The following is a 26,333-nucleotide window of genomic DNA, read 5'->3' as shown; positions in this document are numbered from 1 at the left end:
GAGTTTAATTTCAATAGGAGGAAGAAAGGAATTAGAGATAGAGAGAGAGAAAAAGGGAGAGAAGGGAATAGGGCTTAAATACCCCTTCTGTTTAGGCTGGGCCAAAAGGCCCAAGCCCTTAGGTAGCTGAGACAAAGAAAAGAGATCAGTCCCTATTACTCATGTGACCAAAATGGAGAAACAGTCTCAGAGGCCCCCACCTTCAGCTTCCTTCAGAGCAAGCTTCTCAGAGTACACTGCCACCACTCCGACCAACTCCTCAACCACCACCGAGTCTTCAGACCCCCCTGATCTTTAAGGAAACCATCCAAGTTGCCTCCCCTCAGTTCTCACATCTACCAATCACTGTCCATCAATTTCCCTGTGCCAATGGAGGCTCTAGCTTAACCCAGGACCGCCCAGAGGCTTTGCACATGTCTGTTGAAGGTCATATTTTCAAAATGATTAAATCTTTGCTCCTTTGCTACAGCCCTTTCTAAATCCTGTTAACCTGAGTAGGGTAGAGATTGGAATAATTAAATTTTGATCTAGGCTGCAGCCCTTACTCAATCCTGTTAGGACTGAATAGGGTGGAGATTGATTCCAAGTATCTCCATTGTATCAATTCTAAAATCAATCATGACTCAAAGAAATTCCTGTTCTATGCTTAAGCATAGGTCAGAGTCCTTTCCATTGTTCAGCAAAAGGTTTCTGTCCTAAAGTAATCTTAAGAAGGGAAGGAAAAGGAACCTCCCATGCCAATGGGGTTCCCATTCCAATAGACTATCAGTAAGAAATTTTCCAAGTATGAAATATCCCAATGGTGAAATTTCCAACATTTATAAGTCTAAGGAATTTTGAGGTTTACAGAGTCAAGTCCATAAAACTGGATCCTGTTTGGCCTGTGTAGTCAAGGAAAGCCCCTGGAGCTTTTACCTTGAGATACAGCTTGCTGACAGCTCTCATCCATTGCTTATTATCCCTAGCCTACCCTCTCCCTGTTCCCTTTGCTGCTTCTCCATTATTTCCCTCACTGTCTTCCTAGATCATATCTCTTTTATTTTGGGGATACAACAGTCTAGGTCTATCACATCATCTAAAAACAGAGAAGTATAGATATTTTGACACAAAGTTTGAAGTCAGGTTTTTCTCACTCTTAGTCCAACACTAATCACTATGGAATGTCAGGCATTGCATTCATTGATGTTGCCAAAACACATTCCAAAATGTCCTACCATGGCCTTCATGCCCAGGATCATGTTCACACTTCTTTCATATTCTCTCCCCATTACAAAAAGTGGCTAGCAGACCTCAGATTTGTCACTGTCCTGGCCAGTCTCACTTGGCTTTCCTGGATACAAATGGGAGGCTAATGGTTCCTTACCTTAAACTTCCCAACCGAGACCCAGTGTCAGAGTGCAAGATCAAAAAAGCTGAAATATTTGGAACTTATTCCTATCAATTTGGAAATTAATTTTAAGACAGCTGGAACTGGATGACCAAGGAAGGAAGCCTTTCGATGCTCCCGGATGTGACCGAGGGATTGCTCTGGCACACACACCTCTCTCAGTGGCAAGGCCTCACTTCCAAATAGAGATGAGGAAAGAGCTCCCCTTGGGCCATGAAGGCTCAGGGAAAATTAGTCACAATTAGCTTAGATTCCCAGAATAAAACCATATCTGAGCTTGAAGATCACCTTCAACATTCTCATTCTCATCTTGTAGGGCAAGAAACACCTAAGGAAATGGAAGAACCCAAAGCAGGGAATTCCAGAATCTTCTGTAAAGGGTATGAATTGCTTCCTGGTGGCAAATTATGTGCTAGGCACCAGAGATGTTATTGTGGGTTTGAAATCTCCAGACTTGAACCAGGTCTCACCTGACTCCCAGCCAGAGGCTCTTCCTTTTGTACCCTGCTACTAACTGATCTATTTCCACTCTCTGCCTTTCCTTTTCTTTACTCTTCAGAGTTAAAGTAATGTTTCCCTTTCTGAGCACAGTCTCCCTGTGGCCTGTCCCTAGTCTATCCACACAAGCCTATCCCAATATCCTTATCAAACTATCAAGTTAATTAACCCTGGCTTCCTGAAGTCCAGTCCAAGGAATCATAAACTCTTGGTGGTTCTGCCAAGCTATAAAGGCCTCAAATCCAAGCCCAGGTGCTGGATGAAGGGGTCTGTCATCCCCAGTCCTGCTTGCCTCAGCCCAGAAAGACTGAGCACCCGGGGCTTGGGCTCCATGTGAATGTCTTTGTCAGCCACAGGAACTGAAGCTGAACTTTTCCTAAGGCCTGGAGGAGTTGTGATCTGCACCAGAGAAAGGGGTGTCCTTGCCATTGAAATCACAGGTTCTTGGTCTCTGGCCTCCTGCCTTGCCAAGGTCTTAAACAGGCCACTTCCTAACCACTTATTTGGTTATAAGGTATGAAAAAGAACCAACACCGTCATTTTCTGTCTATTCTCTGCACAGCGCCACTGTCCAAACCTACCATTGTTACCTCCAACAATACTGCAGTGGAGACCAAGGACTTCTCAATGACTTGCAATGCTACAGGTCAAATTCACGCTTACCAGTGGTTCATAAACGGAGTTGCCCCAGATGGTCGCAGGATACAGCTGTCGCCAGATAGGAGGACACTCACTCTCAGCAGTCTCACAAGATTCGATAACAAAGGGCCCTATGTGTGTGAAATCGAGAACCCATTGTTTCGGAATAGGAGTGATCCATTCCCACTGAATGTTACCTGTGAGTATATTGCTTCTTCCTATATGGTGCCTGCTTATAGTCTGGTGGTGTGTTCCCAGAGGCCAGGCTAATTCAGTCCCTTCTCAGAGAGCTAAAGAGGTAGGCTCTGAGGTTCCCAACCCCCTTCATCTTTAGGGAGCCCAGATTGGCCTTGTCATGCTTTTTTGGTTGAGGGTGGGCATCCAGGGTGCTGAACTGGAGAAAGCCCTAAGATCTTCCAAGTTCAGATCCAAACTCTTAGAGTACCAACTGTGAATTTCCCAGCTCAAGGGACGATCAGGGAGACACAGTGGTCCCTGGTGATGGGTTACAGACTAGGAGATGCCCTTCTTTCTACCTTAATCTCAATATGGAATCCTTCTCTTTCCTCCAGATGGCCCAGATATCGCCACGATTGTCCGTTCAGCTGGTGTGTACCCTACTGGGGTAAATATTACCTTGAGCTGTGTAGCTGATTCTAACCCACCAGCACAATTCACTTGGTTACAGAATGGACAATCTGTCAGCAACTCAGCCATATTTTCTGTTATTTCATCCCTGAATCATGCTGGAACCTATACCTGTATTGCATCTAACTCATTCACTGGCATGACGCGCACCGCAACCAAGAATATTATAATCTATGGTGAGTATCTGGATTGGGCCACCAACTTTGTGTTGGGCTTTCTCTTTCCCTGGTATGAGAGAAATAGACATAAGATATTCTGCCTGGTCCCATGACACAGTGCATTGTGGTAGAAAGAGCCCTGAGCTCAGAATCATGAAACGTAGATTGAATCCTTTCTTTTCTGTCTACTATCTGTGCAGTAAATGATTCCTCCTTTCATAGCCTCAGTTTCTTCATCTGGAAAAATGAATAATATTTGTTCTGTGTATAATAGGATTTTAGGTGGAGAAAGTCCTTTTTACATGGTAGACACAAAATAAAAACGTTAGTTGTCGTCATCATCTTTGTTATTGATATTGTATTATTCTCTTCTGTCCCAGTGACATACAACCTTCTTTGTGTCCCACCTTCTAGGACTGCAGTTTCAATGACTGCCCCATACTCTTTCCTTCAGTCCCTTTCCCTTGGTGCTGTGAAACCACAGAATATTTCTAGTCTTGGTTGGAGTATAAGCTCTGGTCATGCAATGGGGCTGGTCTTGGTCCTCTTTGGCAGGGAAATTCTGGAGATGGAAAGGAGAATGTAAACTTTGTCTGCTTTCACACATAGGGATTCACCATTGCTTCTATATTTTTCCTTTTTGTAGCGTAAAATGCCACATGGAAGCATGTCAGTTATTTAACCTGATTCTGATCTATTGACTTTAGCCTCCAGTAACTGTTTCCACTGTAGAATTCCTGCTGCCCAATTAATTCACTGGTCTGACTTTCCTATGTACAGATGACAGACCCTCCATTCCCATAATCACACTAATGGCAGCAGGACCATAGAGAGAACATCTCTGGCCTTAGTTTCCTTTTATTTCATGCAGCTTTATTGTTATAATTCTTAGGGGTATCCCAGCTTCCTGTCCCTGACTCTGGGTATATTCTGAATGGAGAGCAGGGGGAGAAATAGAATTTTGATGTGTGGAAATGAGCTCTGGAAAGTCAGATACCAACAGCATATACTTTACAGGAGGGATGACTTTTTATTGGGCTAAATCTGTACATAAGGATGCTTAAAGCACACATTTTAATTTAGCATATAATTATCTGTGTATCTTTTTTTTTTTGGTTAACTATTAAAGCTTCCTCAGAGGGGAGAGAAGCTTTAAGGTAGGAAGATAGAGATAGGATAGAAGTTTTAGATACCACAAGGGGGATGACAGAGTCAAATTAGAGATATGAGGTGGCAGGAATGAGTCTTTATTAATTTTCCATGAGCCACAGCTAAGCTCTGATCAAAGGACCCTTCCAAAGGCTTTTACCAGTCCAGAGATCCACATTTAATCCCACACAGGTCAGAGAGATGAAAGAGAGATAGAGAAGATTTAAAGATGGAGCTTGGCCAGAGGCCAAGTCCTGCCAGGACAGCCACCAGCTAGCCTGAAAGAGAGAGAGAGAGGCAGAGTTTGCTGGGCTATATATAATCTTTGATATGCAAATATATACAGTACACAGGGATGATGATCATTGGTTAATGACAAGGTATAGGTGTGGTTTCTCTTAACCAGGTGAGCACAAAGAAACCTGTGTTCCCGCTTAACCTGGGGGAAGCTGGGGTCAAGGGTCAGAGGCTTTCCCAGCCATGTGCAATACTTAGCATGCTCAAGACTGAGCATGCTCTCTTCTAAGGCAATCTGTACATACCGACTGTTCCCCTTGCCCATAGCTAGGGGTGGACTGCTACAACTACTTCCCAATTACCTTTTGACCTGGTTCAGGCAGCACCTGGCAATGTTGCAGTCTATGTATTTGACACCTGTGTTTGAAAGGAACTTTTTCTTAATTTACTTTTTCCAATTAATCACAATCTATTTTCTGTTCCCCTTCTACCTTCTACCACTAATGAAAAAGAATATGTTTGGGACATGTATGGGTTGTGTCTGCCTATAGCCACAAATTAATATATTCTTAGTTGGACACCTGAAAAGGAGAGTTAGAAACTGAGGAAAAATGGGTAAAGGGGATATAGAGAAAGAGGGAATATAATAAAGGAAGAAAGACTCAGAGCCAGGAATTAAAGAGCTTGGGATCCAGTCTGTGTGTTCCTCTGATGATGGGAGAGAGAGAGAGAGAGAGAGAGAGTGAACTACATATTTCCTCAATCTTTTACTGGAGGATCAAGCAATGGGGAATGGGAGGTAGCTAATGTTCATGTGACATGGCATAAGACTTAATATCGGCTCACCTGACAACTACAAGATCAAAGAGGAGTAGATTAACTCAGCATATGACCTTGTATGGAATCTGGTCTGGCAAGGTGGGAACTAGGACAATGTGGCAGCCTACCCAGGAATTCTTCTGACCTTTGGGATGTAGATTTGAAGAGTAGTAAAAATTAATAGAGTACCTATTAAATACAATGATCAAGAACTAATATATCTATGAATATGATACCTGAGCACATAGGTTGCAATATTAATATATTAGTAATTCTTTCAAGATTAAAATACTCATGTGGACATATCAAGGTAAAGTAATTCTCAATCTCAATAAATATCTGGTGCAACTTACAGCCTGAGTCCATCCTATTTCTGAATTGAGGCAGCTGATTTCATAGCAAGTCTGTAGCTTTTTGTAGGAAGTGAGTAACTTATTATCATGGGTCTTCTGCAGTCCTTGTCAGCCACTGCATTGATCAGAGGTCCCAAGTTTTTCAAAGTTCTTTGACTTCACAACACTATCGTTATTGTATAAATTACCTTCTTGTTCTACTCACTTCATTCTGCATCAGTTCAGACAAATCTTCTGAAGTTTCTGTTCTTGAACTCATTCCGTTCAATGTTCCTATGAGTGACTTGGCTCAAATGAAATAATATCTTTAAAGACCTTAGTAAATGGTGACCATTAATGTTCTAGTAATTCTGTAGACAAGCAGAAAGCATAATTTTGGACCTGGAAGGAAAATATAGAGAAAGAAAAAATTGGCATGATAGGGATGGTAAAAACAGATAGGATGTAGAAGTAGTTCAGGAAGCTGGTACAGTAGGTGGAATGTGATAATATGAATATTATTGGGAATTGATATCAGGTCCTATCCTGGAATACAAAATGTCAAAATCACAAAAAAAAATCGACCTCGATGGGGCAGTTACTAGTATACATGTCATAGAAAAAAGTTAAATTAATGGGGCATGGTTGATTTAAAAAAAGGGGAAATTGGATACAGATCATTAATGCCAAGTTAGATTTCATAAAGAGATCTTGGGGATGATTGAGAGAACCACAAAGTTATTATCTGTAGGAAAGGTAATAGAGTAGTTGAAAAAACATAATGCAAACTTTATTTTAACCCTTACCTATCAGACGTAGGATCAATACTATGCAATGGAAGTTAAGTGAGTGGCCCAGGGTCATATAGCTAGGAATTATTTGAGGTCAGATTTGATCCCAGAACCTCTGATCTCTAGGCCTGGCTCTCAATCCACTGAGCTACACAACTACCCCAACCACTAATGCCGTCTTAAGAGAAGCATGTCCATTTCCAAGAATAAGGAGATAGCTGCCCTTCTGTACTATCAGATGGCACTTTTACTATTGTATTTGGTTCTAGATGACACATTTTACAAGGGGCAACAGTGAACTGGGGAGTGTTCAGCCAGATTGCTGAGGTTTTGGGAGTCTCTGAAGATCAACTGAGGAACTACATATTAGAAAAAGGAATAGAAAGCTTTGGGGAGAGGCCTGATAGCAATAATCTGGACTCTTACGTGGAAGAGGATTTAGAAGTGTTCTGTGTGGCCACAGAGGGCTGAACTAGAATCATAGAGGCAAATGATGATGGAAAGCAAAACCCTTATGTGTGAGGAGAAATTGTTAACAAGTAATTATAGAGTCATGTACAACTCTTCCTGACTCCATTTCTTAGCAGAGATGCTGGAGGGGTTTGCACTCCTTGTCTAGCTCATTTTACAGATGAGAAAACTGAGGCAAAGATGGTGAAGTGACTTTCCCAGGGTCACACATCTATTGAGTGTCTGAGACCAGATTTGAACTCAGAAAGATGAGTTTTTTGACTCCAGACTCCATCCACAATATTTCCTAGCTGTAATTTAATCATTAATTAGAGCTTAATCCCCAAACCTGGCTCTATTTGGGGAAAAAAGCAAAAGTTCAGCTAGCTTCCCTCCCCCAATACTTAACCATTTCTCACCAATCCAAAGTTTTCTGCAGTGCGGTTGTAGCTTTGATCAGTCTTGATTACTGGTTCTGGTCAACATCTTGGTGTATTTTAGCCAATCTAAATAAACTATAATAACTTACTTAAGAATAGTTTAGGAAGAGTTAAATGTAAAGAGACTGAACAAAATGATAGTACATGTCAAACTGGAAAGAGTGAGAGAGAGAGAGAGAGAGAGAGAAAGAGAGAGAGAGAGAGAGAGAGAGAGAGAGAGAGAGAGAGAGAGAGAGAGAGAGAGAGAGAGAGAGAAGAGCAGGAGCAATTCCTTGGATTAACAAGGGGGCAGTTTCTGTCGGATCAGTTTCCCTTCTCCTTGGTTTCAACTTCCTTTCTCTGAGGGTTTCTCAATACCAGTCAATCTCAATGATAAATGACCTACAGGTCAGTGATTGATGATATCAAACAAAAACACATAATCTGGAGGGAAATTCCTTTTAACACTAATATCTATTGACCATTCTTCCATTTTCCCCTCTCTTTACCAATACTACTACTATTACTACAACTACAACAACAACAACAACAACTACTACTACTACTACTACTACTACTACTACTACTACTACTACTACTACTACTACTACAGCTCCAAACAATTTCTCAAATTAAAATATTACATAACCTAGTGTAGGAAAAAGACTCCTGAGAAAGATCCAACACTCCATAGGCTAGCTGAGTAGGAGAATAATAGTGTATATGGCTGAAGGACTAACTTTGAGGTAGTTGCATGTCAGTGATGAGGCTTGATGAGGGAGGGGGAAAGAAACCCTGGTGCCTGGGAAGTAATCTTATATTTTAAGAAGCTCCAAAGACAACTCTTCTCTAAGTATCCCTTCTTTCTCAAGTAACTCAATTGCTCTGATTGAGACCTTAGTCAAATCATATCTGATACTTATTCAGGGACAACTACCATGTCCTTACAAAGTACAAATCGTTAGTATCCAATCCCTGCAAATAAATTTAAGAACCAACAGAGTTAGCCACCAGTGGGTTCTCCTAGTGGCCCCTTTGTTCTGAAAGACTTCTCCAATCTCCATTTCTGTATCTTTTCCAAATTTGGTGGCATGGACTTCCAAGGGCCAGGTTCCTCCTTTACCTAACTTATGAAAGGCACCTGGGATTCTTCCCTCCCAGTCCTAGAGAGAAAGCCTTGCCCTATTCTGAGCCACAGAGTGGCAAGTGCCATCCAGCCCAATCTGGCCAAGTCAGACTTGCAGAAGAGGACTTGTTTCCCAGGAGTCATATTCTCACCCATACTTCACCACCTTGTTTTTGGCACTGTATGTGAGATGTGGGTGTCTTCCTTTGGTGAGTTTTCCTGCTACTAAGGAATCTCAATAAAGAGAAATCAGAAACACATGAAGAGTTTATGAATTAGGAGAAGTCTGAAATAGACTAATAAGGCACCTCTCCATGCCAGTCATCTAGTGCTAAAGTTGCTGGATCATGCAGGAATTGGAACACTGAGGAAGCATTTCCTTCCGAGAATGGTGGTAATTCTCCAGTTCTCAGGTCTCTCCCACAGCTTTCTCCTTTTAATGGTTTCTCTTTTTCTCACAACAAGATGAAAGGGCTCAGTGAATAGAGGGGAGAGGCCTGGAGTCAGAAGGACCTAGCTTCAAATCTGTCCTTAGTCACTTTCTATCTCTGTTACCCTGGGCATTCCACTTACCCCCAAATCCCAAGCCCTTATGCTATTCTGCTTTAGAAACAATATTTAATATATATTCTAAAACAGAATTTAAGGGATTTTTTTTAATGTGAGACCCCTGGGCCCCAGAGCAAGAAATGAGGAAGAGGATGATGTGCACTTCCTCTACCCACTTTACAAGACAGATATTCTACATTTGCTCTTTTTCTCCATAAAAATTTTCCAGGGTCAAGATGTTTTTTTTTGTAAACTCCTTTTGGCCCTTTAGGATTGGTATTCTTGCATGTTGGTGGTCATTGGTTTCTTAGCTTCTGTCTCAAGGGCTTTGCCTTGTGAGTATCTTTCGTTCCCTTTCTGAGGATTGAATGAGGGCAGGTAGATCTCTGTTGTTTTTTTTTTATGTGTAGTTCCTGCTTCAAAGCATTTTTTCCTAAGGCTATCTTCCTCAGCTGTTGCTTCTTGTATTTTCAACTGCAACATGGGTTTTGCACTAAGTTCATCATCCTCCACTCTGCTTTGGCTACCCTTTTGGCTGCCCCTTTGCTTCCCCTGCTGCAAGGACTGTGTTATTTAGCTTTGAGTCTCACTGCCAAGGCCAGCCACAGCCCTCAGGGGTATTCTGTGGTGCTCTCAGTCTTCCCCTGAGACTTTGGAAATTCTCCTGGCCCTGGCATTAACTGTGGTTCAGTATTTGATGTGGGGGAAAGTGTGGTCAACTAGTGCTTTGATTTGAGCAGTTTCTTTTCTTTATGGCATAGGAATCCTCACTCACTGCCTACCTTTCACACTGTGACCAGTGGGAGAGTGCCTTTATTTCTCTGGTTCTGATTTTTGTCCTTTTGAGATGCTTTGTTTTTTGTTTTTTTTAACCCTTACCTTCCGTCTTGGAGTCAATACTGTGTATTGGCTCCAAGGCAGAAGAGTGGTAAGGGCTAGGCAATGGGGGTCAAGTGACTTGCCCAGGGTCACACAGCTGGGAAGTGTCTGAGGCCAGATTTGAACCTAGGACCTCCCGTCTCTAGGCATGGCTCTCAATTCACTGACCTACCCAGCTGCCCCCTTGAGATGCTTTGTAATGATTGGTTAGAAGGAGATTCAGAGAAGCTCCTGCTATGCTGCCATCTTGGCTCTTCCCCTGTTGGTTTCTAACTGCTTCCCCTCTGGTTCTCCTGGTCATTCCCACTTCAATGGCTCACCTATTGAGATCAGCTTTATCCCTTACCCCCAGGGAATTGACCTAAACTGAGTAATCTTCTATGCACAGAGAAATGAAATGATACTAATTACAAGAGTTTCCAGATGCCCAGCATTTTAAAGTCTACTAAGCAATATAGCATCTCATTGTGTTCTGTAACAGTTAAAAAGAGTGGTCTGGTATAAACTGTGGCAGTTAAAAGAGTGGTTGGCTTAAATTGTGACCGCAGAAAATATGGTTTCAGTACAGTGTCTTGATTTAAATCAAATATAAAGTGGTGGCCAGGGAAATATTCCCATATATGAAATATACCCAAGTCAGCTGGGTTTTATAGAGATTTTAATTAATACAAATGAGGAATTAAAGAAAGGGAGAGAGAGAGAGAGAGAGAAAGGAAATAATGAGAAAAAGGCTAGGCCAGCTTAGGCTAACCTTAAGAGAGATCAGTCAGTCTTTTATCAACTCACCACAAGATCTGTCCAAAGCAAGATTTTAGTGTTCAGAGAGACAACAGTTCAGCTTCAGCTAGCTCAATCAAGTTCAGCCACCATTCAGCCTTTCCCAGTTCAATCTCTCCAGCTGATTCCTTCCAGCTGAATTTCCCCAGAGCCCTTTCTGAGCTCCTTTTAAAAGTGAATTTTCTTCTATGTCACCTCCCCTATGTTCTTACAACTACTAATCACAGTAGACGATTTAAAAAGGACAGACCATTCTTAATTCACACCTGAGTAGACTAAACTTTGAGTAATTCACACCTGAGTAAGTTCTCACCTCTTTGCTCCTTGCAAGTTTACAAGTTGTCTGACCTTTATAGGTATTTAGCACCTTTTTGAATTAGATCTAAAAATAGGCACAGCTTAAGGGTTTTTGCCTTACTATAAGTATGGGTTAAGTACTTTTCATTGTTCAGCAAGGAGTTTACAACTTTATCTTCCCCTAAGGCATGCTTAAGTATGGGTGAAGTAGAGTTCCCACTTCCTGATCTAAGTCCCTTCATTGTTTAAAATGGGGAATGGTCTTAACCAAGTGTTCTGAAGTAGGGTCTGAGAATTTTTAAGATTCACAATCCCCCCTGATGATCACTGGGTGACTAGTCTCCCCATTGATCATTTAACATAATCATCTTGTAGTCCTAAATGCACTTCTAACTATAGATATATACAATATTCAATTTTCTGAGAGGAAATTAGAGTAGTAAGGGAGGAAATAGAAAGAAAGAAAGCAAAACCAATGTTTTGCTAGGCACAATGACAGAAAGCCAAATTAGGGGCAGTCCCTTTTGTCATAAATGTGTACATTTACAATAAATGTTCAATTAAATTTTAGTTCAATCAACCATATCCAAAGTTCATTCTTGATCTTCTTGATGTAATAATGTATGTTTTTGCATCTTTCTGCAACAGTTCATTCCCTGGATTTAGGAGTTAGCAAGCTTCTTATTGAAGATCTTTTCTAGAACAAAAATCAAAATCTTGGATTTTAAATTAAAATACAGTTCCAAAGCACAAGCATTATCTTCATTTGAATGATAAGGCTGATATGTAGTACTGGATGAATGCCAAGCCCTCCTCCCTCCTTCCCCATCTCCCACATTACTAATCCTATTCTTATCAGTCCACTGGTACATGCATGCATGCATGCATGCATGCATTCATTCATTCATTCATTCATTCATCTAACTGACCTGGGCCACAACTGGCCATTCACCTCTATCCCAAAATATTTTTCACCCACTTTCTCAGCAAAAAGTCCCTAGGCTATGGACTTGAGATACAGGAAAATGACTCAGTCCCTGCCCCCCTTCCAGGAGTATGTCCCAAACTAGAGGAACCAAAGGAAGAAAATGACTGAGACAGCCAGTATTGTTCAGAATCACAAAATTTCCCTTTCAGAAAAGGAAAAATTGTTGTTCAGTTATTTCGGACATGTCTGTGTCTTCATGACCCTATTTGGTGTTTCTTACCAAAAGTTAGGAAGTGTTTTGTTATTCCCTTCTTCAGCTTATTTTACTGATGAGAAAACTGAAGCAAACAGGGTTGATTGTGTACTGAGGATGCCAGGTGTAATGAAGGTTGTTGGTTAAGCACAAAGCATTAGCAATCATGAGAAAAATCTGTGATGTGATGCCAGGACCATTATCATTTTGATTATGTGATCTGGGATATCCAATCTTAGGAATTACCTCATTAAGAAGGGCTTCTATTACTTTCTGCCTTTTTTGTTCTTCTGGGCAATGCCTCCAACTATTCAATAAAGGCAACTACAAAAAATTAGGACCCTGTATCTTAAACCTTTTGCAAGATTGTAGGTAGATGATTCTATTTGCCAATTTATCCCAGGACCTCAATGGAATGGAAATCTCAAACTTCCTTCCAAACTCCAAATTCTTTATATTTTTACTTATAACAGTTTTTTAAAATTTTGCATTTCCACCCTCCTACCTGGTCCTGACCCATTGTGAAGACAAAAAATGTGATGTCCTTTGTACATATGAAATTATGTAAAACATATGTACATATTATCCACTTTGTAACAACAACACAAAAGCCAAGAAAAAAGAAATTGAAAGAAGTATTGTTTATACAACATTTAGACACCATTAGATCTTTCTTTGGAGGTAGAGAGTATATTTCTCCATCATTAATCCTTTGAAAATGTCTTAGATCAATGTATTGATCAGGATAGCTAAGTCATCAGGCTCTTGTGAAAGATAGGATTAACTCTCCTCTTGTCTATTTTTTTTTATCTTTTAAAAAAAGTTGCTTCATTTAACTTAAAGAAATAGCACCATATGGAAATTATTTCCATTCAAACATGTTTTTATATTTTTCTACATAATATTTACAAACATGATTTGTAGCCAGTTCTGGAGTAAAACATAACTTGAGTGTGGCGAATGTAAATATTTAGGATTTAATTCTTATAGCTACTGAAATATTTCATGGAGTTATATTTTAAATTTTATATAGTCAATTTAGAACATTATTTCTTGGTTACAAGAATCATATCCTTTCCCTCTTTCTACTTCCTCCACCCCTTCCTGTAGCTGAAATGCAATTTCACTGTGTTTTATATGTGTTCTTAATCAGAACCTATTCCCATATTGTTGATGTTTGCACTAGGGTGATCATTTAGAGTCTACATGCCCAATCATATCCCCTTCCATCAATGTAATGAAACAATTCTTTTTCTTCTGTGTTTCTGCTCCCACAGTTTTTCCTTCGAATATGGATAGATTTCTTCCTCATAGATCCCTCCGAGTTGATCAGGATCACTGCATTTGGAACTAATGGAGAAGTCTATTACATTTGATTGTACCACAGTGTATCAGTCTCTGTGTAAAATGTTCTCCTGCTTCTGCTCCTTTCACTCTGCATCAATTCCTGGAGGTCATTCCAGTTCCCATTGAATTCCTCCAGTGTATTATTCCTTTGATCACAATAGTATTCCATCATCAACATATACCACAATTTTTTCAGCCTTTCCCCAATTGAAGGGCATCCCCTCATTTTCAAATTTTTTGCCACCACAAAGAGTGCAGCTATGAATATTCTTGTACAAATTTTTTTTCCATATTATCTCTTTGGGGTATAAACCCAGCAGTGTTATGGCTGGATCAAAGGGCTGACTGTTTTTTAGTGTCCTTTCTGCATATTTCCAAATTGACCTCCAGAACAGTTGGATCAATTCACAACACCACCAGCAGGGCATTAATGTTCCAATTTTGCCACATCCCCTGCAACATTCATTACTTTTCTTTGCTGGCATGTTAGCCAATCTGCTAGGTTTGAGGTGATACCTCAGAGTTGTTTTGATTTGCATCTCTCTGATTATAAGAGATTTAGAACACTTTTTTCCTGTGTTTATTAATAGTTTTCATTTCTTATATGAAAATTGCCTATTCATGTCCCTTGCCCATTGATCAATTGGAGAATGGCATGGTTTTTTTGTACAACTTATTTAGCTCTTTATAAATTTGTGTAATTAGATCTTTGTCAGAGGATTTTGTTATGAAGATTTATTCCCCCAATTTGTTGCTTCCATTCTAATTTTGGTTACATTGGTTTTGTTGGCACAAAACCTTTTTAGTATAATATAATAAAAATTATTTACTTTCCATTTGTGATTCTTTCTAACTCTTGCTTTGTCTTAAAATCTTTGCTTTCCCAAAGATCTGATATATACATACTATTTTGTGTTCACCTAATTTACTTATATTTTCCTTCTTTTAACATTCATGTCATTCACCCATTCTGAATTTTCTTGGTTTATGGTTTGAGATGTTGATCCACACCCAATCACTCCCACATTGTCTTCCAATTTTCCCAGCCATTTTTGTCCAAAAATGGATTTTGGTCCTCAAAGCTGGGATCTTTGGGTTTATCATAGACAGTCTTGCTGAGGTCCCTTACCCCAAGTCTATTCCACTGATTCTCCTTTCTGTCTCTTAGCCAGTACCATTTTGCTTTGATGACCCCTGATTTATAGTATTGTTTGAGATCTGCTACTTCTAGGACATCTTCCTCCACATTTTTTTTTTCATTATTTCCCTGGATATCCGTGATCTTTGGTTCTTCCAAATGAACTTTGTGATGTTTTTTCTACTTCAATAAGCAACTTTCTTGGTAGTTCCATGGGTATGGCACTAAATAAGTTTGGGTAGGATTGTCATTTTTATTATGTTAACTCATCCTACTCATGAGCAGTTAATGTTCTTCCAATTATTTAGATCTAGTTTTAATTTTGTGGAAATTGTTTTGTAGTTGTGTTCATATAGTTCTTGTGTTTGCTTTGGCAGATAGATTCCTACATATTTTATATTGTGTAGGGTGATTTTAAATGGAATTTCTCTTTCTTATTCTTGCTGTTGAGATGTATTGGAAATATATAGAAATGCTGATAACATATGTGGGTTTATTTTGTATCATGTAACTTGGGTAAAATGGTTGATTATTCCCACTAGCCTTTTAATTGATTCTCTATGATACTTTAAGTAGACCATCATATCATCTGCAAAGAGAGATAGCTTGATCTCCTCATTGCCTATTTTAATGCCTTCAATGTCTTTTTCTTCTCTAATTGCTACTGCTAGTGTTTCTAGTACAATGTTAAATAGTAGAGGTGATAATGGGCATCCTTATTTCACTTGTGCTCTTATTGGGAATACATCTAGTGTATCTCCATTGCAGATGATGTTGGCTAATGGTTTTAGATATATACTGTTTATTATTTTTAGGAAAGGCCCTTCTATTCCTATACTTTCTAGTGCTTTCAGTTGGAATGAGTGTTGTATTTAGTCAAAGGCTTTTTCTGCATCTGTTGTGATAATCATGTGATTTTTGTTGGTTTGCTTGTTGATATGGTCAATTATGTGGATGATTTTCCTAATATTAATCTGGTATGAATCCCAACTGATCATAATGAATAACCCTCAGGATCAGTTGCTGGAGTCTTTTTGCTAGTATTCTATTTAAGACCTTTGCATCTATGTCCATGAAGGAGATTAGTCTATAGTTTTCTTTCTCTGTTTTTGATGTGCCTGGCTTTGGAATCAGTACCATAATTGTGTCATAAATGGAATTTGTTACAACTCCCTGTTTGTTTATTACATCAAATATTTTGTATAATATTGGGATTAGTTGTTCGTTGTATGTTTGATATAACACACTTATAGAACCATCAGGCCCTGTGGATTTTTTCTTAGGGACATTTGTGATGCCTTGTTCAATTTCTATTTCTAATACAGGATTATTTAAGTATTCCAATTCTTTTTCTGTTTTTGCTTTCACTGGCTTTGGTATCAAAAATATATTTGGATCACAAAAGGAATTTGGTGGGATTCTTTCTTTACCTATTTTTGAAAATTCTTCCCTTCCATCTTGGAATCAATTCTGAGTATTGGTTCAAAGTAAGTTGAGAAGTAAAGGCTAGAAAAAGGGGGATAATGACATGCCCGTGGTCACACATCCAAAGTATCTGAGGCCAGATGTGAACCCTGGTCCTCCTGAATCTAGGCCCTGCTATCTACTGATCACCCCATAGCCCTCATTGCCTAGATTTTTAAGATTGTTTAAATAGCATTGAGATTCATTGTTCCTTCAGTGTGGTAATTCACTGGTATATCAATCTGATCTTGGGGACTTTTTCATAGAGAACTCATTTGTGGTTTCTTCAATGTCTTTTTCTAAGATTGAGTTGTTTAAATATTCTATTTATAATTCTGTTAATCTGAGCAATTAATCTTTTTTGTAAGTATTCATCTATTTTACTTACATTTCAATTTTGCTGGCACATGATTGCTCAAAATAAGTGCTCAAAATTTCCTTAATTTCAACTTCATTGCTAACTCATTCATCCTTTTCATTTTTGCTATTGGTTATAATGTTTTCTTCTATCTTTAATCAAATTAACCAATGCTTCATCTATTTAATTGTATTTTTATTTTAAAAACCAGACCCTAGTATTATTTAATTCTGGTTTTTATTTTCTTTTGATTTTATTAAACTCTCTTTTGATTTTCAAGATTCCCTGTTTAATTGGACATTTCCTGATCTTTCCAGGGAACTGAAGTCAGTTGTATCCAGAGACAGCCCTAGAGAGTTTAAGATGCCCTAGATCACATTATGTGTCAACTGCTACTCTGAAACTTTTTGTACTAATGAGTCCTTCCTGTACTGGTAGTTCCACCTAGTGGACAGAAGGAGACCAATAGCAAGAGAGGAATATCTGAGGCCAGGGATGATTGAGCCAGCCTGATTTCCATCTGATTATAGAGGGGCAAATGTTGGAGCCCTTCCTCACCCAAGAAAGGATTGGGTTGGATGTGAGCCTGTTTATGCGTCTCATAACTGTTGCAGAGTCAGTCCAGGAATCCTCTTCAGATCAGTTTTGCAAAGCATCCCAAATCATTTTTGGAAGAGAAATGAGAAGGAGTCAAGTCCATTAAAACTGTTTGCTGTTTGGCCTGTGTAGTCAAGGAAAACCCATAGACCAGTTTCCTTGAGATACAGCTTGCTGAAAACTCTCCGCCATCTCTCTTTATCTCTAGACTACCCTATCCCTGATCCCTTTGCTGCCTCTCCATTCTTTTCGGCTCTGTCTTCTTAAATCTTATTTCCTTAATTTTGGGGCTACATCAATCTAGGTCTACCACATCTTCTAAAAACAGAAAAGTAAAGACTTTTTGCTTGAGAAAGAAGTTGGGAAAAAAGGAGGTACAATGAATAACCCTGAAAAGAACAATGAGATCCATATCAGTAAATATTGTGTGAAAGGCAAGCTTGGGGAAGGGAGGGAGACCAGGGGCCTAGAGAAGGTCAAGAAATTGAGGAATCATCTTCATTTTTCTCCCACATTTCTGGAGGCAGACTAGGAGAAATAAGAGTCAGAGGCCACACAATCCTACTCGCCTATCTTTCTAACAAAATATAGTAGAGTTCTCAATTAGTCACCAGGATTCCAATCATAATCCCTGCCCCTTCTGAAAAAGAAGCCATTACCTCCTCTGAAGAGCTGATCTGCAGGGGCAGCTGGGTAACTCAGCGAATTGAGAGCCTGGCTGTGGATCAGGAAATCTTGGGTTCAAATCTTGCCTCAGACACTTCTTAGCTGTGTGACCTTGAGCTAGTTACTTAACCCCCATTGCCTGGCCCTTCTGCCTTGGAAACAATACAGAGTATTGATTCTAATGCAGGAGGTAAGGGTTTTAAAAAAGAGTTGTTTTGTGATAGACAAGAGATAAAAGGGTACCAGAATGTTGCTGTAAGGAGAAAAGATACTGACACATTAGGAAATAGTCCCTCCCTGATCAATGTAACCACTGAGCATCCCCTGGCAGGGGCATCAAACCCATTATAATTTGACCAGTCTTTGGAGACATGTCTCCCCTCCTCCTCAAGTCTTTTCTTCTTTGGGCTAAGCATCTCTAGTGCCCTTAATTGGCCCTTCAATAAAATATGTGTGTGCTCATGTCTCTTCTCTATGACTCTCTATTGCCTACAGAATATCCTTGAGTGTTCTTGTTCTGGCATTAAACCTTAGCCCTTCACAAAATGGCAGCAGGCATTACAGATACTTCTGGCCATGCATTGTGTGCTCAGACAGCCTGAGTCTACATTTGGTACCCAGTCTCACACTCTGACTTTCCTTCCTCTGAACCTTTGTTTGGGCTCTTCTTGGGATTTATACGCAGCTTTTATATATGGTCTCATTTCATCCAACAACACTAAGAGGGAGAGATTATTTTACCCATTTAACAAATCAGGAGACTGAGACACAGATAGGGACTTGCTAGTAAGTCGCACAGCCAGTAACATTTTGAGACAGAATTTGAACATAGGTCTTTCTCCCTCTTAGGCTACCACTAGTCACTATGTCATGTCAGTCACTGGATACATTGATGCTGCCAAAACACCTTCCAAAAAGTCCTACCATGACCTTCATGCTCAGGAGCATGCTCACTGTTTCTTCATATTCTCCCCCCACTACAAAAGGTGGCTAGCTGACCTCAGATTTGTCACTGTCCTGGTCAGTCTCACTTGGCTTTACTGGATACAAATGGGAGGCTCATTCTTCCTCACCTTAAACTTCCCAGTGTTGACCCAGGGATGGAGTGCAAGCTCTACCAAAATAACAAGGAGAAAGGTCAAGGAAGCTGAAATATTTCTCACTTATACCTGTAAAATTGGAAATTAATTTTAAGACAGCTGGCCATGGATGACCCAGGAAGGAAGCCTGTTGATGATCCTGGATGTGCCCCAGGGATTGCTCTGGCACACTGTGAATCTTAAAAATTCTCAGACCCTACTTCATAACACTTGGTTAAGACCATTCCCCATTTTAACAATGAAGGGACTTAGTCAGGAATGTGAGAACTCTACTCCACCCATACTTGCGCATATTTTAGAGGAAGATAAAGTTGTAAACTCTTTACTGAACAATAAATAAGTACTTAACTCATACTTATAGTGAAACAAAAGCCTTAAGCTAAGTCCATTTTTAGGAAGGTGCTAAGTACCTATGAAGGTCAGGCAACTTGCCAACTTGTAAGGGACAAGCCTTAACAAAAGAGGTATGAGGTTTTAGTCTACTCAGGTGTGAATTAAGAATGGTTTGTCCTTTGGAAAATGTCTACTGTGATTGGTAGATGTGAGAACTTAGGGGAGGTGACATAGGAGAAAATTCTCTTTAAAAGGAAATCAGAAGCTGAGAGAAAAACTCTCTCTGAGGACCTCTCTCTGAAGAGGTTTCATATGGCCAAAGATGAATGGGAAGGGCTTGGTGGCTGAACTTAGATGGAGATTGAGCTGGCCAAAGGTGAACTGGTATCTCTCTGAACACTAGAGTCTTGCTTGGGACAAATCTTGTGGTGAGTGTAAAGATTAAAATTTAGGGGAGATGGGGAGACTGAGGCAGGTAGAAATTAGTTTCTCTCTGCAAGAAGTATTATATTTTTTAAAGGTTTATTAAAGGATTAAAGATTAAAGAATATACAAGTAAGAAACATGTGCCTAGGCCAGAGGCCTAGACAAAATAACCTCACATCACGCAAGAGACGCTCCTGCTGCAAAACGGAAGTCCAAAAGCCCCAAGCCCCCCTCAAAAGCTTTTGAATCAGCTTAAATCCCTTCTTGATCTCGGCCCAGGTGAGATTACAAGGCATTCTGGGGAAGTGGAGGAAAGGCTCGTGGGGATTGTAGTCCTGTATCTGAGTCTATTTTTTACATGAGTGATAAAAGACTGACTGATCTCTCTCTTAAGGCTTAAAAGCCTAGGCTGGCCTAAGCTGGCCTATCTCTATTCTCATTGTTTCCTCTTATTCTCTCTCTTTCATTAATTCCTTATTTGTATTAATTAAAATCTCCATAAAAACCAGCTGACTTGGTTATATTTAATATGTGGGAATTTTTCCCGGGTGACCACTATATTTTTGATTTGAAAACATATCTTTGAGGTCACAGTTTAAGGCAACCACTCTTTTATCTGTAACAGTTTATGCCAAACTCCTTTAATTATTACAACACATACCTCTCTCAGTGAGGTATTTTAACTTCCAACTAGAGATCAGGAAAGGTCTCTCCTTGGACCATAAAGGCTCAGGGAAATTTAGTCCCCATTAGCTTAGATTCCCAGCATAAAACCTCATCTGAGCTTGAAGATCACCTTCAACATTCTCATTCTCATCCTGTAGGGCAGGAAACACCAAAGGAAAGTAAAGATCCCAAAGCAGGGAATTCTAGAATCTTCTGTAAAGGGTATGGACATCCTGGGGGCAAATCATGTCCTATGCTCTAGAGATGCTATTGTGGGTTCAATATATCCAGACTTGAAACAGGTCTCACCTGACTCCCAGCCAGAGGCTCATCTTTTTGTATCCTGATAAGAACTGATCTATTCCCACTCTCTGCCTTTCCTTTTCTTTCCTCGACAGAGTTAAAGTAATGTTTCCCTTTCTGAGCACAATCTCCCCATGGCCTGACTTTAGTCTATCCACACCACCGGCTCCCAATATCCTTATCAAGCTGTCAAGGTAAGGAACCCTGGCTTCTGGAAGTCCAGGCCAAGGAATCATAAACTCTTGGTGGTTCTGCCAAGTTAGAAAGGCCTCAAATCCAAGCCCAGGTGCTGGATGAAGTGGTCTATCATCCCCAGACCAGCTTGCCTCAGCCCATCAAGACTGAGCACCCGGGGCTTGGACTCCATGTGAATGTCTTTGTCAGTCACAGAACTGAAGAAGAATGTTTCTTAAGGACTGGAGGAGATGAGATCTGCACCATAGAAAGGGGTGTCTTTGCCTTTGAAATCACAGGTTTTTGGTCTCTGGCCCCCAGCCTTGCCAAGGTCTTAGACAGGCCACTTCCAAACCACTTATATGGTTATAAGATAAGAAAAAGTACGAATATAGTCATTTTCTGTCTATTCCCTGCACAGCACCACTGTCCAAACCTACCATCATCACCTCCAACAATACTGCAGTGGAGACCAAGGACTTCTCAATGACATGCAATGCTACGGGTCAAATTCACGCTTACCGGTGGTTCATAAATGGACTTGCCCCAGGTGGTAACAGGATACAGCTGTCGCAGGATAACAGGACACTCACTATCCGCAGTCTCAGAAGAACGGAAAACAAAGGGCCCTATGTGTGTGAAATAGAGAACCCATTGTTTAGGAAAAGGAGTAATCCATTCACACTGAATGTTACCTGTGAGTATATTGCTTCTTCCTATATGGTGCCTTCTTATAGCCTGGTGGTGTGTTCCCAGAGGCCCAGGCTAATTCAGTCCCTTCTCTGAGAGCTAAAGAGGTAGGCTCTGAGGTTCCCAACCCCCTTCATCTTTAGGGAGCCCAAATTGGCCTTGCCATGTGTTCTGGTTGAGGGTGGCCATCCAGGGTGCTGAACTGGAGAAAGCCCTAAGATCTTCCAAGTTCAGATCCACACTGGAAAAGTAGAAGATGAGTTGTGAATTTCCCAGCTCAAAGGAGGATCAGGGAGACACAGTGGTTCTTGGTGATGGGTTATAGACTAGGAGATGCCCCCTTATTTCTGCCATAATCTCAATATGGAATCCTTTTCTTTCTTCCAGATGGACCAGATATTGCCACAATTGTACATTCAGCCGATGAGTACCCTACTGGGGCAAATATTACCTTGAGCTGTGTTGCTGATTCTAACCCAGCAGCACAATTCACTTGGTTACACAATGGACAACCTGTCAGCAACTCAGCCACATTTTCTGTTATTGGATCCCTGAATCATGCTGGCACTTATACCTGTATTGCATCTAACTCATTCACTGGTTTGATGCGTACTGCAACCAAGAATATTATAATCTATGGTGAGTATCTGGATTGGGCCCCCAACTTTGTGTGGGGCTCTCTCTTTCCCTGGCATGACAGAAATAGACAAGAGTGACACTCTCCCCCCCCCGGTCCCATGGCACAGTGCATTGTGGTAGAAAGAGCCATGAGCTCAGAATCATAAAACTTGGATAGAATCCTTTCTTTTCTGTCTACTCTCTGTGTAGTAAATGACTCCTCCTTTTGAGGCCTCAGTTTCTTTATCTGGAAAAATGAATTACATTTTCTCTGTATATAATAGCATTCTATGAGTAAAGGTCCTTTTTATATGGTAGGTATAAAAAGCATGTGAGTTGTCTTCATCATCCTTGTTATTGATATTGTATTATTCTCTTCTGTCCTAGTGATATACAATCTTCTTCATCTCCCAAATTCTAGGACCGCAGGTTCAATGACTGCCCAATACTCTTTCCTTCAATCCCTTTCCCTTGGTGCTGTGGAACCACAGAATATTTCTAGTCTTGGTTGAGTATAAGCTATGGTCATGTAATGGGGCTGGCCTTGATTCCCCTTGGTAGGGAAATTCTGGAGATGGAAAGGAAGATATAAACTCTGTCCCCTTTCACACAAAGAGATTCACCATTGGACATATATTTTCCTCTTTGTGGCATTAAATGCCACATGGAAGCATGTCTCTTGTGAAGCCTGGTTCTGATCTATTAGCTTTAGCATTCAGTAGCTGGATCCACTGTAGAATTCCTGCTACCCAATTAATTCACTGGTCTGACTTTCCTATATACAGATGACAGACCCTCCATTCCCATAATCACATTAATGTACAGCAGGACCATAGAGAGATCATCTCTGGCCTTAGTTTCCTTTTATTTCATGTAGTTTTATTGTTACAAACCTTAGGGGTATCTCAACTTCCTGTCCTTGCCTCTAGGGATGTTCTGAATGGAGAGCAGGGGGGAGAGATAGAATTGTGAAGTGGGGAAGTGACCTTGGGGAAGTCAGACACCAACAGGATATACTTCAGAGGTGGAATGATTTTTTATTGGCCTCAATCTGTACATGAGGATGATGAAAGCACACATTTTAAATGATCATATAATTATCTCTGTGTCATTTTCTTTTGTTAACTATTTTCCAATTACCTTTTCCCCTGGTTCATGCAGCACCTGGGAATGTTGCAGGCTATGTATTTGACACCTGTGGTTGAAAAGAGCTTTTTCTTAATTTATTTTTTTTTCCAATTAACTAAAATCTATTTTCTGTCCCCCTTCTACCTTCTACCAGTAATGAAATCTAAAATCTTTGGGACAGGTATGAGTTGTGCCTGCCTGTAGCCACAAATTAATATATTCCTAGGTGGACACCTGAGAAGGAGAGTTAGAAACTGAGAGAAAATGGGTGAAGGGGATATAGAAAAAGAGGAAATAGAACAAAGGAAGAGAGACTCAGAGACCTGGCTTCAAGAGCTTGGGATCCAGCCTGTGTGCTCCTCTGATGGTGGTAGAGAGAAAGAGAGGGTGAACTATATATGTCCTCAATCTTTTATTGGAGGATCAAGGAATGGGGAATGGAGGTAGCTAATGATCATTTTACAAGGCACAAGACTTAACATTGGTTCAACTGACTACCACAAGATCAAATAGGAGGGGTTTATTCAAACATGTGACCTGGTATGGAATCTGGTCAGACAAGGTGTGAACTAGGACCCTATGGCAGCTTACCCGGGAATTCTTCTTATTTTTGGACTGTAGATTTGGAGAGTAGTCAGAATTAATACAGTACCTATAAAATGCAATGATCAAGACTAATAAGCCTATGAATCCGGTACCTGAGCACATAAGTTGCAATATTTACATATTAATAATTGTTTCAAGATTAAAATACATGTATGATGCCGCATGGACAATCAAGGAAAACTAATTTCAGAGCAATATGGCAATCTAGGTGATATGGATGAATGCTAAGAAAAATATAAATTGCCTAGACTAAAAGAAGAAGAAATAAATTACCTAAACAACCCCATATCAGAAAAAGAAATTGAAAAAGCCATCGAAGAACTCCCTAAGAAAAAATCCAGGTCCAGATGGATTCACAAATGAATTCTATCAAACATTCAAAGAACAACTAATCCCAATGTTATACAAAGTATTTTACAGAATAAGCCAAGAAGGGGTTCTACCAAGTTCTTTTTACACCACAAACATGGTACTGATCCCAAAGCCAAGCAGTTTAAAAACAGAGAAAAAAAATTATAGACCAATCTCCCTAATGAATATAGATGCAAAAATCTTAAATAGGATACTAGCAAAAAGACTCCAGCAAGTCATCACAAGGGTTAGCTACTACAGGTAGAATTCATACCAGGAATGCAAGGATGGTTCAATATTAGGAAAACCATCACCATAATTGATCATATTAACAAGCAAACCAACAAAATCACATGATTATCTCAAAAGATGCAGAAAAATAGCCTTTGATAAAATTCAGCACACATTCCTATTAAAAACACCAGAAAGTATAGGAATAGAGGGACCTTTCATAAAAATAATAAACTGTATATATCTAAAACCTTCAGCAAATGTCATCTGTAATGGGGATAAACTCGAAGTCTTTCCAATAAGATCAGGAGTCAAACAAGGATGCCCATTATCACCTTTATTATTTAATATTGTACTAGAAACACTAGCAGTAGCAATTAGAGAAGAAAAAGAAATTGAAGGTATTAAAATTGGCAATGAGGATACCAAGCTGTAACTCTTTGCAAATGATATGATGGTCTATTTAAAGTATCCTAGAGAATCAACTAAAAAGCTAGTGGAAATAATCAACAACTTTACCAAAGTTTCAGGATACAAAATAAACCCACATAAGTCATCAGCATTTCTATATCTTTTCAACACATCTCAACAGCAAGAATTAGAAAGAGAAATTTCATTTAAAATCACTCTAGACAATATAAAATACTTAGGAATCTATCTCCCGAGACAAACACGAGAACTATATGAACACAACTACGAAACACTCTCCACACCATTTAAACTAGATCTAAACAATTGGAAAAACATTGATTCCTCATGGGTTGGATGGGATAACATAATAAAAATGATCATCCTATCCAAACTTATCTATCTATTTAGTGTCATACCCATGGAACTTCCAAAAAACTTTTTTTTACCGAATTAGAGAAAACCATAACAAAGTTCATTTGGAAGAACAAAGGATCAAGGATATCCAGGGAAATAATGAAAAAAAAAAATACATAGGAAAGTGGCCTTGCCGTCCCCGATCTCAAACTATATTACAAAGCAGTGGTCATCAAAACAATTTGGTACTGGCTAAGAGACAGAAAGGAGTATCAGTGGAATAGACTTGGGGTAAATGACCTCAGCAAGACAGTCTATGACAAACCCAAAGACCCCTGTTTTTGGGACAAAAATCCACTATTTGATAAAAACTGCTGGGGAAATTAGAAGACAGTGTGGGTAAGATTAGGTTTGGATCAAAAAATCACACCCTACACCAAGATAAATTCAGAATTGGTGAATGACTTGAATATAAAGATGGAAACTATTAGTAAATTAGGTGAACACAGAATGGTATACATGTCAAACCTTTGAAAAGGGAAAGATTTTAAAACCAAGCAAGACTTATAAATAGTCACAAAATGTAAAACAAATACTTTTGACTACATCAAATTAAAAAGATTTTGTATAAACAAAACCAATGTAACTAAAATTAGAAGAGAAGCAACAAAATGGGAAACAATCTTCATAACATAAATGTCTGACAAAGGTCTAATTACTCAAATTTATAAAGAGCTAAACCCATTGTAGAAAAAGTCAAGCCATTATCCAATTGAAAAATGGGCAAGGGACACGAATCGGCAATTTTAAGTTAAAGAAATCAAAACTATTCATAAGCACGTGAAAAATTGTTCTAAATCTCTTCTAATCAGAGAGATGCAAATCAAAACAACTCTGAGGTATCACCTTACACCTAGCAGATTGGCCAACATGACAGCAAAGGAAAGTAATGAATGCTGGAGGGGATGTCGCAAAATTTGGGACATTAATGCATTGCTGATGGGGCTTTGAACTGATCCAAGCATTCTGGAAGGTA

At 39.6% G+C, this 26,333-nt stretch overlaps 1 protein-coding gene across 1 annotated transcript in view; it reads left to right on the top strand.

Moving 5' to 3' along the window:
• LOC103092368 (uncharacterized) overlaps positions 1 to 26,333 on the top strand; it is a 1,666,349-nt gene that overhangs the window by 424,419 nt on the left and 1,215,597 nt on the right. Inside the window, exons 42-45 of the mRNA XM_056825346.1 lie at positions 2,448 to 2,723; positions 3,097 to 3,348; positions 21,330 to 21,605; positions 21,986 to 22,237. Of these exons, the coding sequence (XP_056681324.1) occupies positions 2,448 to 2,723; positions 3,097 to 3,348; positions 21,330 to 21,605; positions 21,986 to 22,237 (1,056 nt within the window). The remainder of the gene's footprint in view (positions 1 to 2,447; positions 2,724 to 3,096; positions 3,349 to 21,329; positions 21,606 to 21,985; positions 22,238 to 26,333) is intronic.

The sequence above is a fragment of the Monodelphis domestica genome, chromosome 4 (genome assembly GCF_027887165.1).
Source record: "Monodelphis domestica isolate mMonDom1 chromosome 4, mMonDom1.pri, whole genome shotgun sequence".
Classification (NCBI taxonomy): Eukaryota; Metazoa; Chordata; class Mammalia; order Didelphimorphia; family Didelphidae; genus Monodelphis; species Monodelphis domestica.
This window is presented reverse-complemented; position numbering and strand designations above follow the sequence as displayed.